This window comes from Heterodontus francisci, chromosome 6, assembly GCF_036365525.1.
Source record: "Heterodontus francisci isolate sHetFra1 chromosome 6, sHetFra1.hap1, whole genome shotgun sequence".
NCBI lineage: Eukaryota > Metazoa > Chordata > Chondrichthyes > Heterodontiformes > Heterodontidae > Heterodontus > Heterodontus francisci.
In genome coordinates, this window is record NC_090376.1 from 120,996,664 (window position 1) to 121,010,095 (window position 13,432).

Genomic DNA, 13,432 nt, shown 5'->3' on the forward strand with positions numbered 1-13,432 from the left:
GTGCACATTTTTAAAGGGCAGCCTGCCCTGCCGGGCCGTTTACATTTTTAAAGGGCTACCCCCCCCCCCCCCCCCTCCAATGTACCGGAAATAAATCTATCACCCCTTCCTCCCCCATAAGAATTAAATTCAACATTTGCCCTGCCCCCCCAAAAACACTTACCGTCAACACTTCACCTTTGTTCCCCCCCCCCCCCCCCCCACAAACCAATCAAACTACAGAGGTCATCCCTTTTCACCCTTCCATACACTAGTAATTTGCATTAGAGACCATTCTCCCCCCACCCTCCCACCCACTGCACTAAAAATCATAAGATTCCCCCCTCCCCCACCATGGTAGCGCCTGCTTTTCCTGGACGGGAAAGTGAAGGCACATAAGTGCCAGCCGCCACTCAAATGATCGTGGCCCGAAGATAAGATCGCTGTTGATTTTATTTAAATGTATTCATTTCATGAATTTAAATATGTTAATCCGGTCCCAGCACTCAGCAACCGGGGGGGGGGGTGGGCCTCTACGGAGCCTCGTCACCATCGGGAAGATCAGGCCCAGCCCTCCCAGCGTCTGTCTCCACGGCAGGCCACTGCCGGAACAATCTTCCAGCACCACCTGCCCACCCCACCTGGCATGGAGCTCAATTAAATCCCAGCCCACTATTTCAAAAAAAATGCAGGAGAGTTCTCCTCTATCTTGAATTAATATTTATCCCTCAATCGACATCAATGAAAACAGATTATCTGATCTTTTATCACATTAAATCAAAAGCAAAACCTGGAAGTCTGTAATAAAAAGAAATGCTCAGCAACTCGGGCAGTATCTGTGGTGAGAGAAACAGTGTTAATGTTTCAAGTCAATGACCTTTTGTCAGGAGGATTTTTATTTTATCCATCTCAATGTTAATTGTGGGTGTTTGCTGTGTGCACATTGGCTGCTTCATTTCCCTATATTACAACAGTGACTACATTTCAAAAATTCTTCAGTGGTTATAATACACTTTGAACATAAGAAATAGGAGCAGGAATAGGCTATTCAGCCCCTCAAAACTGCTCCGCCATTCAATAAGATCGTAGCTAATCTCCCTCAATCTCACTTCTGCAATTTTCAGTTGACTCTCAGACTCGACAGCTTTCTGGGGGTGAGAGTTCCAGATTTCCACTCCCCTTTGTGTGAAGAAGTGCTTCCTGACATCACCCCTGAACAGCCTGGCTCTAATTTTAAGGTTCTGTCCCCTTCTTCTGGGCTCTTCCACCAGAGGAAATAGTTTCTCTACATCTACCATGTCTAATCATTTAATTATCCTAAATGCTTCAGTTAGATCACCACTTAATTTTCTCTCCTCAAGGGAATACAAGCCTGGTCTATGCAACCTGTCCTCATATAATTAAATTCTTGTATTCCAAGTATCATTCTGTAAAGCTGAATATTGTTTGAAAGCTAAGAGTGTAGGATCTTTCACCAGCACGATAGAAATCCAGTTGGTTGACTGTTCATTAGTAGATTGTACATGACTTTTGGCATAAGAGCAGTTAACAACTAGTTTCCAAAATGTTACCTACTCTTGACTAGCTTTGATTATCTGTTGGATGTGTTCTAGTTTCTAGGGAAACACGGAGCCTGCAATCTATTATTTACTAATGAACTCTTGAGAATTAAAGGTCAAATTGTTAATGAGCTCTGCATTTCATAATTACTTGGCATTCTTGGCTGAATTTGAAAGAAAATGTTGGTAGAGTAATGAGACTAAAGGAACTCATTAACTTTTGGCACCACACTAGAAATTGGGTGGAGCAATGCCCAGTTTTCGGGTGATAAAATGGGCACTAAAGTGTCTTCGATGGGAGATCGTTTTCTAACCATTCACACACAGGGCATAGGTAATTGAAACCAGGAGAATAGGTTCAGTATCTTTACTGAAACCTTTTTAAGGGAAAATGGCCCAAAGCATGAGAAAATTCGAATTAAATATGTAAAATAATTGAAAAATATTAAGCTCAGGGCAGTTTTCAAACTGTTGCAATGTTTAATTTATGCATATATGTGGTACCTTTACTGACCAAACTTCCAGTGGAGGAGTTTCTGTGGAAGTACATTTTGGAAATTTAGAAGGATACTGTGCAAGATTTTCCAACCATTTAATGAACGGTTTGAAAATGGTGTTCAACACCACCACCGACCACCACCCCCCACACACCCTCTCCCCCCCCAAATTTCCAGTATGTGCTACTGGGAGGCAAGGTTCCAACTTGCAGTGCACAAGCAGCGAGTTATTTTAATCTGGATTGTGATATACAATTTATGATCAAACCTCACTTAATGGCCCAGATTTTGCGGTCAGCGGTGAATCAAAGATGCTTGTCCCTGCGTTTTCCTGCACATGTGCAGACTCCACAAGTTGCTGTCAGTTCCCGTGAAGTAATGACGATGAATGCTGACAGTTTCACCATCATTACCACTGCAAAATCCGAGCCATTGTTTTCAGAGTGGAAATTATTGGAGAGCACAATATAGTTTATATTGAAGATGACACAGCAAAAAAAGAGGAAAAATGATGAGCAATCACATTTCACTACAAATTGCAGCAAATACACCCTGCAGGGTAGCAAGATAATCCATTAGAAGAACTGAGATTATGTCATAAATGAGAGATAAAAGCTATTACACCTTATCGCAACCACAAGAAGCAGAAATTTTACACCACTTTCCATTGCAATTTTCTTGAAGACAGACACTCAGACAATGATAGATGGCAGATTCTCATCACACAATTTGAAAAGTCTAGCTATTTATTACACTGACTGATGTAAAGGAATAAATTAACATAGCCCTGTACGCTATCAAATTCATCAGGACTTGTAAACTCTCAGTATTCAAAACATGTCTTTCGATATTGATTGATCCTAATTAAAGTCAATAAAGATCTGCCTCCCAGTAAACTCATTTAATTTAATTTCTTATCCTCTGCATAACTCTTGCACTCCAACAGGGATCAGTTCAAATGTCCCATGCATGACCAGAGCTCTCACTAAAGTATGGTTCAGATCTGCCTAACAATGAACAAATAGAGCTCATAGACCATTCTATTATTCCAAATGCGCACTGTAGCTTCACATACTTGTCAAGTGGCGAAAATCCAATGCATTAGCATTATTTCTTTATTCATTGATGGGTGTTTTTAATCCACTTGTGGGAGAGTCTAAAATCAGGGGCCATAAATATAGGGTAGTCACTAATAAATCCAACAGGGAATTCAGGAGAAACATCTTTACCCAGAGAGTGGTGAGAATATGGAACTCACTACCACAGGAAGTGGTTGAGGTGGATAGCATAGATACAATTAAAGGGAAGCTAGATAAACACATGAGGGAGAAAGGGATGCAAAGATATGTTGATAGGATGAGATGAAGAGGGGGTAGGAGGAGGCTCATGTGGAGCATAAACACCAGCATGGACGAGATGGGCTGAATGGCCCGTTTCTGTGCTGTAACATTTGATGTAAGCTTTGTAAAGAGGTTTCTGAGCTGAATATTTGACCTTAATGTATCTCTGTGTTTGAACAAGGTGATGTTTCTGTTTCTTTCAGGTAACTATGAAGATCACTGCCATGTCACCATCTGGTTTCTGGCAAAGTAGGCGGAACCGTTATGATCTATTAGTGACATCACTTGGTGTAATATGGGTCGTGTTACACTTTGCTTTACTTGTAAGTAGTCCAACAATTCACTGATGCCCATTTTAATATGTAAAATCAAAGGAGTAGTGTCATTTACTGACAGAGATTAGGACCAGCCGGATCCCTGAAACAGCCTCTTTTGCAGATTCCCATTTTGGCAGCTATTGCAGGGAGGCCTGAATACGGTTTCCTGCCAATGTTTTTAAACATAGCTGCAATCCGTGATGTGATGACACCCCTGTGTCACCAAGCTCCTCACTGGTACGTCAATTTTACAGCACAGAAGCAGGCCATTTGGCCTAACTGGTCTGTGCCAATGTATGAGCTCCACTTGAGCCTCCTCCCACCCTACTTCATGCCAACCTACCAGCATATCCTTCTATTTCTTTCTCCCTCTCTATATGTTTATTACAGCTAAACAAGTGTATACAGTACAGAGCAAACTATTTACAGAACATTCCTGTTACAGTTGCAGAGTGACTCTGGTTTTGAGTCACATGAATATGTCCTGGTACTTAGCTCATTAGCATACTAAGATCTTAAAGGGATATCACTCTTAAAGGCAATCATACAGCAGAGGGAATACAAACCTAGTCAATGCAACTTGTCCTCTAACTTAACCCTGCACTATTATTCAGATATTACTGATGAGATTGAAAGAAGCCCAAGTACTTTATTTATGAAAGGAATTGTGAATTAGAGGGCACTAAAGGAAATGAACTTTTAAGAGATTAAGATAATGAAAGGTTTTGATAGGGTAGACATGGTGAAAATGTTTCTCGTTGTAGGGAATCCAAAACTTGGGGCCATAACTATAAGATAGTCACTAATAAATCCAATAAGGAATTCAGGAGAAACATCGTTACCCAGAGAGTGGTGAGAATGTGGAACTCGCTACCACAGGGAGTGGTTGAGGTGAATAACATGGAAGCATTTAAGGGGAAGCTAGACAAGCACATTGAGAGAGAAAGAAATAGAAGTTTATGCTGATAGGGTGAGATGAATTAGGATGGGAGGAGGCTTGTGTGGAGCATAAACACCAGAATAGATCAGTTGGGCCGAATGGCCTGTTTCTGTGCTGCAGGCTCAATAAGTCTGTAAAAGTTTGCATGTTCAATGTATTTATTGTTAATTTACAGAATGAATACACGTACATGATGGGAGCCTGTGTAATTGTGTTCAGGTTCTTTTCCATTTGTGGAAAGCACGTGAGTACGCAAGCTAAATTAACAGCAACGTATTCTACAGAGCAAGTGCTGCATTTGGTGATTGCAGTCAAATAAATGTGCAGCTGCATGCCTTCATTTATGTGTGCTATAAACACACGCTGTGTATCATGTTCCTGTTGTCTTGTGTGGAATGAATAATGCTGTAACATGCTTTACGTCCATTCATTGCATTCATTTGTGTTTTTATTTGCTTTGATGTGGTTCTCGTTTCCCTCGACCGCCCACAACGAGATGTCACTGTGTGGGTTGATGTGTCCATCGTTACTGGTGACCAGACGGTGCAGAGATCTGATCACTTCAAGGAGTTGAGCCATTCCCACTTCAGGTCCATTTTTTAAAGAAGTTTAGGTCATCGCAGAGTAAAAAAAAAAGTAAAACATTGGATTTACCTTTAAAGTGCCATCTGTCAGTTGGAGGTTTTCCATTTTGTTGAGGCTGATACTGCATTTAATACAAACAGAAAGTGCTGGAAACACTCAGCAGGCCAGGCAGCATCTGTGGAGAGAGAAAGAGTTAACTTCTCAGGTCTGTGACCTTTCATCAGAACTTCATTTAATACATTCATTGAGTTGGGTAACATGGCATTTACATTGCTAAGACTATTGCTCATAAAATGACTTGCAAAAAGTGTAGAGTTTGAAGTTCTGGAGCCTTTTTTTTAAAGTAGAAACTTTGACAAATCTATGTTTACAAGTAGTTTGGATTCCCTGCTATTACTTTTAGTGTTTGAATGCAGTCAAGTGAAGTGGAATTCCTTTGCTTTCTGGTTCCAGGTGACACTGAAGATGTTGCTGCTGACTGTGGTTGTCAGTATGTACAAGAGTTTTTTTATTATAGTGGGGATGTTCCTACTGCTTATCTGTTACGCTTTTGCTGGAGTTGTTTTGTTTGGAACTGTCAAATACGGGGAGAACATCAACAGGTTTGTAATTTTATTCCCCCAGTGGCACCCTGAAATGCTTTGAGACATGTCTCTTCAGTCTGTAGAAATGATAATTACTTGAGCGTGTGCTTCACAGGGAGAGAGCCGAAGAGGTATTCTGCTTCTTAACCCCATTAAACTGGACATTATCTTGCACCTTCCATAAGCTGCAGCTCATTCAAAACCCTGCTGCCCATGTACTAACTCACACCAAGGGCAGGATTTTGTTCTGCCTTCGGAGGTCGGCATGGAGGTGGGGGACAAACAAAAAGGCAGGGGGTCCCGTTCCCGGGCCCCCTGCCATTTAATTCAGGTTAGAGAAGATTGAGGCCAGCCTTCCCACCCCAGACCAATTGATGCCCTTAAGTGGCCAATCAATGGTCACTTAAGGACCTCTTCCCGCCTCCTTTACAATTTTGTTGAAGGCGGAGGGGCCTGCCATTGTGGGGAGATGGCAGCCTTCTAGTGGGATCAGTGTGTGGTGGGGGGGGGAGAATCCCTCCCTTGGGAACAATCCAGGACACCCCTGGCTGTGATGGCTGGCCCTGTGGGAAGACACCCCCACACCCTCACTAACACCACCACCCGCCCGTTCCCCCTCCACCCCCACCGACCCCGTTGCCAGTACCTGCCTGAATGGCCCCGGTGACCCAGACCCCACTTAACTCTCCCGGGGTCTTCTCTGCACGGCCTCCTGCAGTACCGGACACCGCTCCTGATCTTCTTATTGGCTGGCAGCTCTGGAGGCGGGAACTTGTCCCCTAAATGGATGGCGTCTCCAACAACAAGCAGTTAATTGCCTACCCACCATGAAATAGCAATTGGGGTCCAATGGAGAGCGAAGGCGGGGTCTCGTCACACCTTCCAACCCGTCGCTGGAATAAAAGCCAAGTCTCGTCCACCCATCACCCCTCTGCTGCCTGACCTACATTGGCTCCTGGTTAAGCAACGCTTCAATCTTAAAATTGTTTTCAAATCCCTCCATAGCCTCGCCTCTCCCTATCTCTGCAACCTCCCCCAGCCCCACAACCCTCCAGAATCCCTGCACTTCCTCAATTCTGGCCTCTTGTGCATCTCCCCAATTTTCATTCCTCCACCATTGGCGGACATGCCTTTAGCTGCCTGGGCCCCAAGCTCTGGAATCCCTCCCTAAACCTCTCTGCTCCTAATGCTCCTTAAAACTTATCTCTTTGACCAAGCTTTTGGTCACCTGCCCTATTATCACCTTATCTGGCTCCTTGTCAAATTTTGTTTGATAACGCTTCTGTGAAACACCTTGGGATGTTTTACCACATTAATAGCGCTATATAAATGCAAGTTGTTGTTGTTAACATCTCATGCTGCCTCACAATAGGGACAAAGGCGATGAATGCCTCCAGCTATTCCGAGAAGGGCATCGATCACCTGTCAAATGTGTGCATCTACTGCAGCCTGGCCCAAATCTCAGAGATCAGCAGTGGCTGCCTGAAATGAGCCAGTGCTGTCAATGTTTGTGTGGTGATTTTCTTCTAAGCGGTAGAGAAGCAGATGACCAAGACTCCTGGTCCTCGTGCAGTAGAACAATTAAGACATGCATTTATATAGCGCCTTTCACGACCTCAGGACATCTCAATGCGCTTTACAGGCAATAAAGTACTTTGAGTGTAGTCACTGTTGTAGGAAATGCAGCCGCCAATTGTGCACAGCAAGCTCCCATGAACAGCAACATGATAATGACCAGATTATCTGTTTTTGTGATGTTGGTTGAGGGATAAATATTGACCAGGAAACCAGGGAGAACTCCCCTACCCTTCTTCGAAATAGTGCCACGGGATCTTTTATATCCACCTGAGAGGGCGGATGAAGCCGCAGTTTAACATCTCATCTGAAAGACGGCACCTCTGACAGTGCAGCACTCCCTCAGTACTTCAGTCAGCCTTGATTTTGTGCTCAAGTCTCTGGAGTGGGACTTGAATCCACAACCTTGTGACTCAGAGGCGAGAAATTGACAGGAAGAAGATTAGCCGTCCATTTTACACCCTGTCCCTTTTTACCTTCCATTACAGCCAGAGTAATTTATTTGTATATTGGTCTGATGTTTCCAGTAATTGTGCAGTTTCTAGATATATTTATAGTTCATACTAGGCAATGTATGATGCATATACTGGTTAGTGGTTAACCAAATAGTAAGGCAGTATTTACAGTAGTAATGATGGAGATATGGTGTGCAAGGAATACTTTTTCACTGAAAAAGAATTATTTTATATTTTATACAAGGAAATGACACGAGTTAACTGTTTAAATTGGTAGGTTGTGTGTTGACTACTTTCACGGTTTTAGAGATTGATTGCTAGAGGTGATCTATTTCTCAGTTCATCACTGTCTCGCTAATTATAAAGAATCATCCTCTTGTTTCCCACGCAGGCATGCAAATTTCTCCTCTGCTGGTAAAGCCATCACAGTTCTATTCCGCATTGTTACAGGGGAAGATTGGAATAAGATCATGCATGACTGCATGGTGAGTACAGTACCCGCAGCTGGCACTGGACCAACAGCGACACCATTGCCCACAATCAACGTCTAGTGACCTATCCCAGTAGCTCCAGCCTCAGAGGATTAACAGAGAAGATTTACCAGAATTATACCAGGACTGAAAAGGTTTAATGATGAGGACAGGCTGCGTAGACAAGAGTTAGAGAAGATAAAGGGATAATCGAGCTTGTGAAGATTATTAAAGGAATTGATAGGGTAGATGGAGAGAAACTATCTCCTCTGGTGGGAGGAGTCCAGAACAAGGGGTCAGAACCTTAAAATTAGAGCCAGGCCGTTCAGGGGTGATTTCAGGAAGCACTTCCTCACACAAAGGGGAGTGAAAATGTGGAACACTCTCCCCAGAAAGTTGGGGATTAATTGAAAATTTCAAAACTGAGACTGATAGATTTTTGTTGGATAAGGGATATTAAGGGTGAGGGAACCAAGGCGGGGCAATGGAGTTAAGAAATAGATCAGCCCTGATCTAATTGATTGGCAGAACAGTCTCAAGGAGTTGAATGACCTCCTCCCTGTTCTTGTGTTTTCTCATTGCAGTGAGCTGCCTTCTGTCTCATATCCTGCCACCAGCCCTGGGTCTACCCCTCCTGGACAAAGGAGTACACCAAGTATAAAAAAGCTAACCTCACTAATTGCATCAAAACATGTGGTGCTTGTCATCTAGGGGTTGCCAGCTCTGGTTGAATGGATTCCTGGAGGTTTCATCACATGACTTCACACCTCAAATTTTTTTTATATAACTAATAAAGAAAAGCATTGAAAGAAAATGGGGAAGAAACACACGTTTTTGTAATACCCCATGATCTTTCTGCCCTGGATTTGCTTGCAGCAGTTTCTGGAGACTACAAGTCAATCCTGGAGGGTTGGCAACCCCAGCAGAGGTTTCTTCCTAGTGGGTTATCAATTCTTTTGGGTTTCTTTTCATTCACAGGATGTGGGCGTCGCTGGCAAGGCTGGCATTTATTGCCCACCCACAATTGCACAACTGAGTGGCTCGCTGAGCCATTTCAGAGGGCAGTTAAAAGTCAACTACATTGCTGTGGGTCTGGAGTCACATGTAGGCCAGACCAGGTAAGGACAGCAGATTTCCTTCCCTAAAGGACATTTATGAACCGGATTGCTTTTTACAACAATCAAGTCATTTCATGGTCACCATTCCTGATACTAACTTTTTATTCCAAATTTATTTAATTAATTAACTGAATTAAAATATCCCAGTGGCTGTGGTGGGATTTGAACCCCTGTTTCCAGATCATTGATATCTCTTGTATCTCTGGTACAGGTTCAGCCACCTTTCTGTACTCCGGACGATGAGAATTACTGGGAGACGGATTGCGGAAACTATGCAGGAGCTCTGATGTACTTTTGTTCTTTTTATGTCATCATTGCATATATAATGTTAAATCTGCTTGTTGGTAAGTAGGCCTGCTTTTATCTTTCAAACCAGGGTGAAATAATTTGGTGGAAAAGTAATGACCCAGAACTTTGCGGAAGTGGGATTTCTCACGGTGATGCCTGTTTGTTCGATGTTTTCTCCCCTCAACCTTCAGGCTGGAATTTTTTTTTAATGCTGCATTTTGCTGGATGTGCAAGTAGATAACAGCACAATGGGGCATCTGGGACCTCAGTTATCAATGGGACCAACAGTCTAACTCCATGACTCCATGACTCCATGTTGGTATGAAATGCTTTTTTACCCTGGAAAGCTGAAACTTCTGGAAATACAGAGCAGCTCCATCAGTATCTGGAAGCAGGTTAATCTTTCTAATGCTGCCCCTTCATCAGAACTGGAAACGAGGAGTTAAGCATACCCCTTTATGGGGCCAAAAACCCCTTATTTTGTTTTTTATTCATTCCTGGGATATGGGCATTGCTTGCAACATTTATTGCCCATCCCTGATTGCCCTTGAACTGCTGCAGTCCATGTAGTGTTGGCGCACCCACAGGGCTGTTAGGAAGGGAGTTCCAGGATTTTGACCCAGTGACAGTGAAGGAACGGCGATATAGTTGCAAGTCAGGACAGTGTGTGGCTTGGAGGGGAACTTGCAGATGGTGATGTTCCCGCGCATCTGCTGCCCTTGGCTTCTAGGTGGAAGAGATCACAGATTTGGGAGGTACTGTCGAAGGAGACTAGGCAAGTTGCTGCACTGCATCTCGTAGGGCTATATGCCATAAAGGAACAAACTTATCTCCCAGGTTTAGTCCTGCAAAAAGATCCTTTCTTTGAAGGAAATTGAATAATTAATCATTTTTTTATTTCTTTCCATCAGCTATCATTGTAGAAAATTTCTCATTGTTTTATTCAACTGAAGAGGATCAGCTGCTGAGTTACAACGATCTTCGACATTTTCAAATAATTTGGAACATGGTGGATGACAAAAGGGAGGTAGGTGACCGTTGGTTAAATTATTTACAACATATGAAATCATCCTGGCTTTGTTTAAGTTTGAGTGTGAAGATTATTTTTTTCCCTCCTCTCACTCCTCAACCAGCTCAAGAAAGAGTTTCTGAAAGCAGAGTGGTCCTGCCTTGTCGGTATCTATTTTGGGTGCTTTTTTGTGCTATTGCAGAGTCTGGGCAGACCAGCCAACTGCAAGTTCTCCCTGTGACCGCGTGGGTTTCCGCCGGGTGCTCCGGTTTCCTCCCACAGCCAAAGACTTGCAGGTTGATAGGTAAATTGGCCATTGTAAATTGCCCTTAGTGTAGGTAGGTGGTACGAGAATGGTGGGGATGTGGTAGGGAATATGGGATTAATGTAGGATTAGTATAAAATGGGTGGTTGTTGGTCGGCACAGACTCGGTGGGCCAAAGGGCCTGTTTCAGTGCTGTATCACTAAATAAAAAAAATAAAATAAATGAGAATCAGGTGTTCAGGAGCCATTTGCCTGAGAAACACATTTACAAAAAGTGAATAGTGACTCTGTTTCTGAACTCAGGAGTGTTAGTGCTGTGTGCCCCACACTTGAAACACCCACATTTAAAATGGGCAGTTGCTTACATCGGCCATAAAAGCGATGAGCAATAACCACTTGCATCAATGTCAATTTCAGAGTTGCCGGTTACAGTGTCTTAAGCGCTGTGTTTATTTCATGCAGAACAGAAGGAGGGTATTCAGCCCCTTGATCCTGTTTTGCCATTCAGTGCGATCGTGGCTGATCTGTGACCTAACTCCTTTGCTCCATATCCCTTAATGCCTTTGGTTAACAAAAATCGAATCTCAGTTTTAAAATTGCCATTTGCGGAAGAGACTTTCAAGTTTCTACCACCCTTTGTGTGTAGAAGTGTTTCCTAATTTCACTCCTGAAAAGTCTGCCTCTAATTTTTAGACTCTGTCCCCTAGTCCTGTCCTTCCCAACCAGGGGGAAGTTTCTGTCTCTCTTTACCCTATCTGTTCAACTTAATATCTTGAAAACTTTGATAAAATCAACCCTTAACCTTCTAAATTCCAGGGAATACAACCCTAGTCTGTGTAATCTCTCCTTGTAATTTAACTGAAGAGGAAACTTCTGTATTTCTGCTGTAGTTGATGCCTCGTTAAGGTACACTGAATTTAATAAATGAGCCCTATTAAGGCAGACTTCACTTGCCTTGGGTTGCCGATTATTCTACAATTTAAAATGCTGCTTAATTATCACAGGAAAATGTTCCAAGTCCTCCCCCCCCCCCGCCCCCCCCCCCCCCCCCGCCCGCAGCACAGGAGACAGTCGGTGGGAGAAAGTCAATCACAAGACGCCAACTCCATTGAGTGATATAATCCATGATGGTGGAAGTTTAGCAGTTTGTTAGTACTGGAACCCTCAGATTAAGTCAGTGCCATTAACTTTCTGGTGCCCAACCAGCACTGTGTGGGTTTATGAAATCTGATTTGGATTTCTGTTTCTTTATATTTTAGTCTTATTAACGTTATACCAGCCATCATGTGCACTGGACAAATCAGTGGGACTGGTACAAAGAAAAGCAATGAAGCCTTCAGAGTCACAATGAAGATGTAATTCATTCTAAATTATCGCCTCATTTATTTACACGGTGACACAGATCTCCCATGTCAACTATGGCTCAGTTGAGTAGCACTCTTGATTCTCTGTCAGTAGGTTGTGGTTTCAAGTCCCACTCCAGAGACTTGAGCACAAAAATCTATGCTGAGCCTCTCCGTGCAGTTCTGAGGAAGTGCCGCACTGTTAAAAGCACCATCTTTTGGACGTGATGCTAAATTGAGGTCTTGTCTGTCCCCTTAAGCTGGATGTAAAAGATTCCACTGCGCAATCCTGAAAAAGAATTGGGGAGCTCTCCCAGGTGTCCTAACCAATCTTTATCCCTCAATCAACATCACTAAAACAGATTATCTAGTCATTATTACATTGCTGTTTGTGGGAGCTTGCTGTGCGCAAATTGGCTGCCACGTTTCCTACATTACAACAGTGACTACACTTCGAAAGTAATTACTTGGCTGTAAAGTGCTTTGCGACAATCCTGACGTCATAAAAGGTGCTATATAAATGTAAGTCTATTACAATTTTTAACCTAATTGCGCAGACAACTTTCATTTTCTACAAGTTCAGATGGCCTTTTGGGGGCTGAATCTGAGATTGTTACCAGGAGCTTTTCAGTTGGTGGCATAGGAACATGAGTAGGCCATTCAGCCCCTCAAGCCTGTTCCACCGTTCAATTGGAACATGGCTGATTTGTATCTTAACCCCCTCTGATTCTATCACCCTCAATACCCTTAACGCAACAAAAATCAATCAATTTAATACACTGGTTCTCAAACATTTTCGTCCGTGGATCGCTTAGGAAGGACAAAAGACCTCATGGACCACCTGCCGGTCCTAATCTACCCGCTCTCTCTCACCTCCGCAAAAAAACTCATCAGAATTAATGGAAAGAACGGAACTCCTTTTGATGAGATACCAGTGAGGTGATGTCTGGTTCCAAGCTGGAGAGTTTCAGTCTCACGTCGGGCTCCACGTTCAGCCGGTTCCTCCTCCTTTGTTTTCAGCCCCACAAGTGTTGAAAATCTGATCTCACAGTTGTATGTTGTGACAATAACATAAATCTTACTAATAAAACCACATTGTTGTTGCTCG

The 13,432-nt window shown here is 43.1% G+C and overlaps 1 protein-coding gene across 1 annotated transcript in view; it reads left to right on the forward strand.

The window, feature by feature from the left end:
- nalcn (sodium leak channel, non-selective) overlaps positions 1 to 13,432 on the forward strand; it is a 175,149-nt gene that overhangs the window by 140,810 nt on the left and 20,907 nt on the right. The window contains exons 34-39 of the mRNA XM_068032929.1: positions 3,579 to 3,698; positions 4,808 to 4,876; positions 5,671 to 5,819; positions 8,223 to 8,316; positions 9,631 to 9,763; positions 10,619 to 10,734. Coding sequence (XP_067889030.1) covers positions 3,579 to 3,698; positions 4,808 to 4,876; positions 5,671 to 5,819; positions 8,223 to 8,316; positions 9,631 to 9,763; positions 10,619 to 10,734 — 681 coding nt within the window. The remainder of the gene's footprint in view (positions 1 to 3,578; positions 3,699 to 4,807; positions 4,877 to 5,670; positions 5,820 to 8,222; positions 8,317 to 9,630; positions 9,764 to 10,618; positions 10,735 to 13,432) is intronic.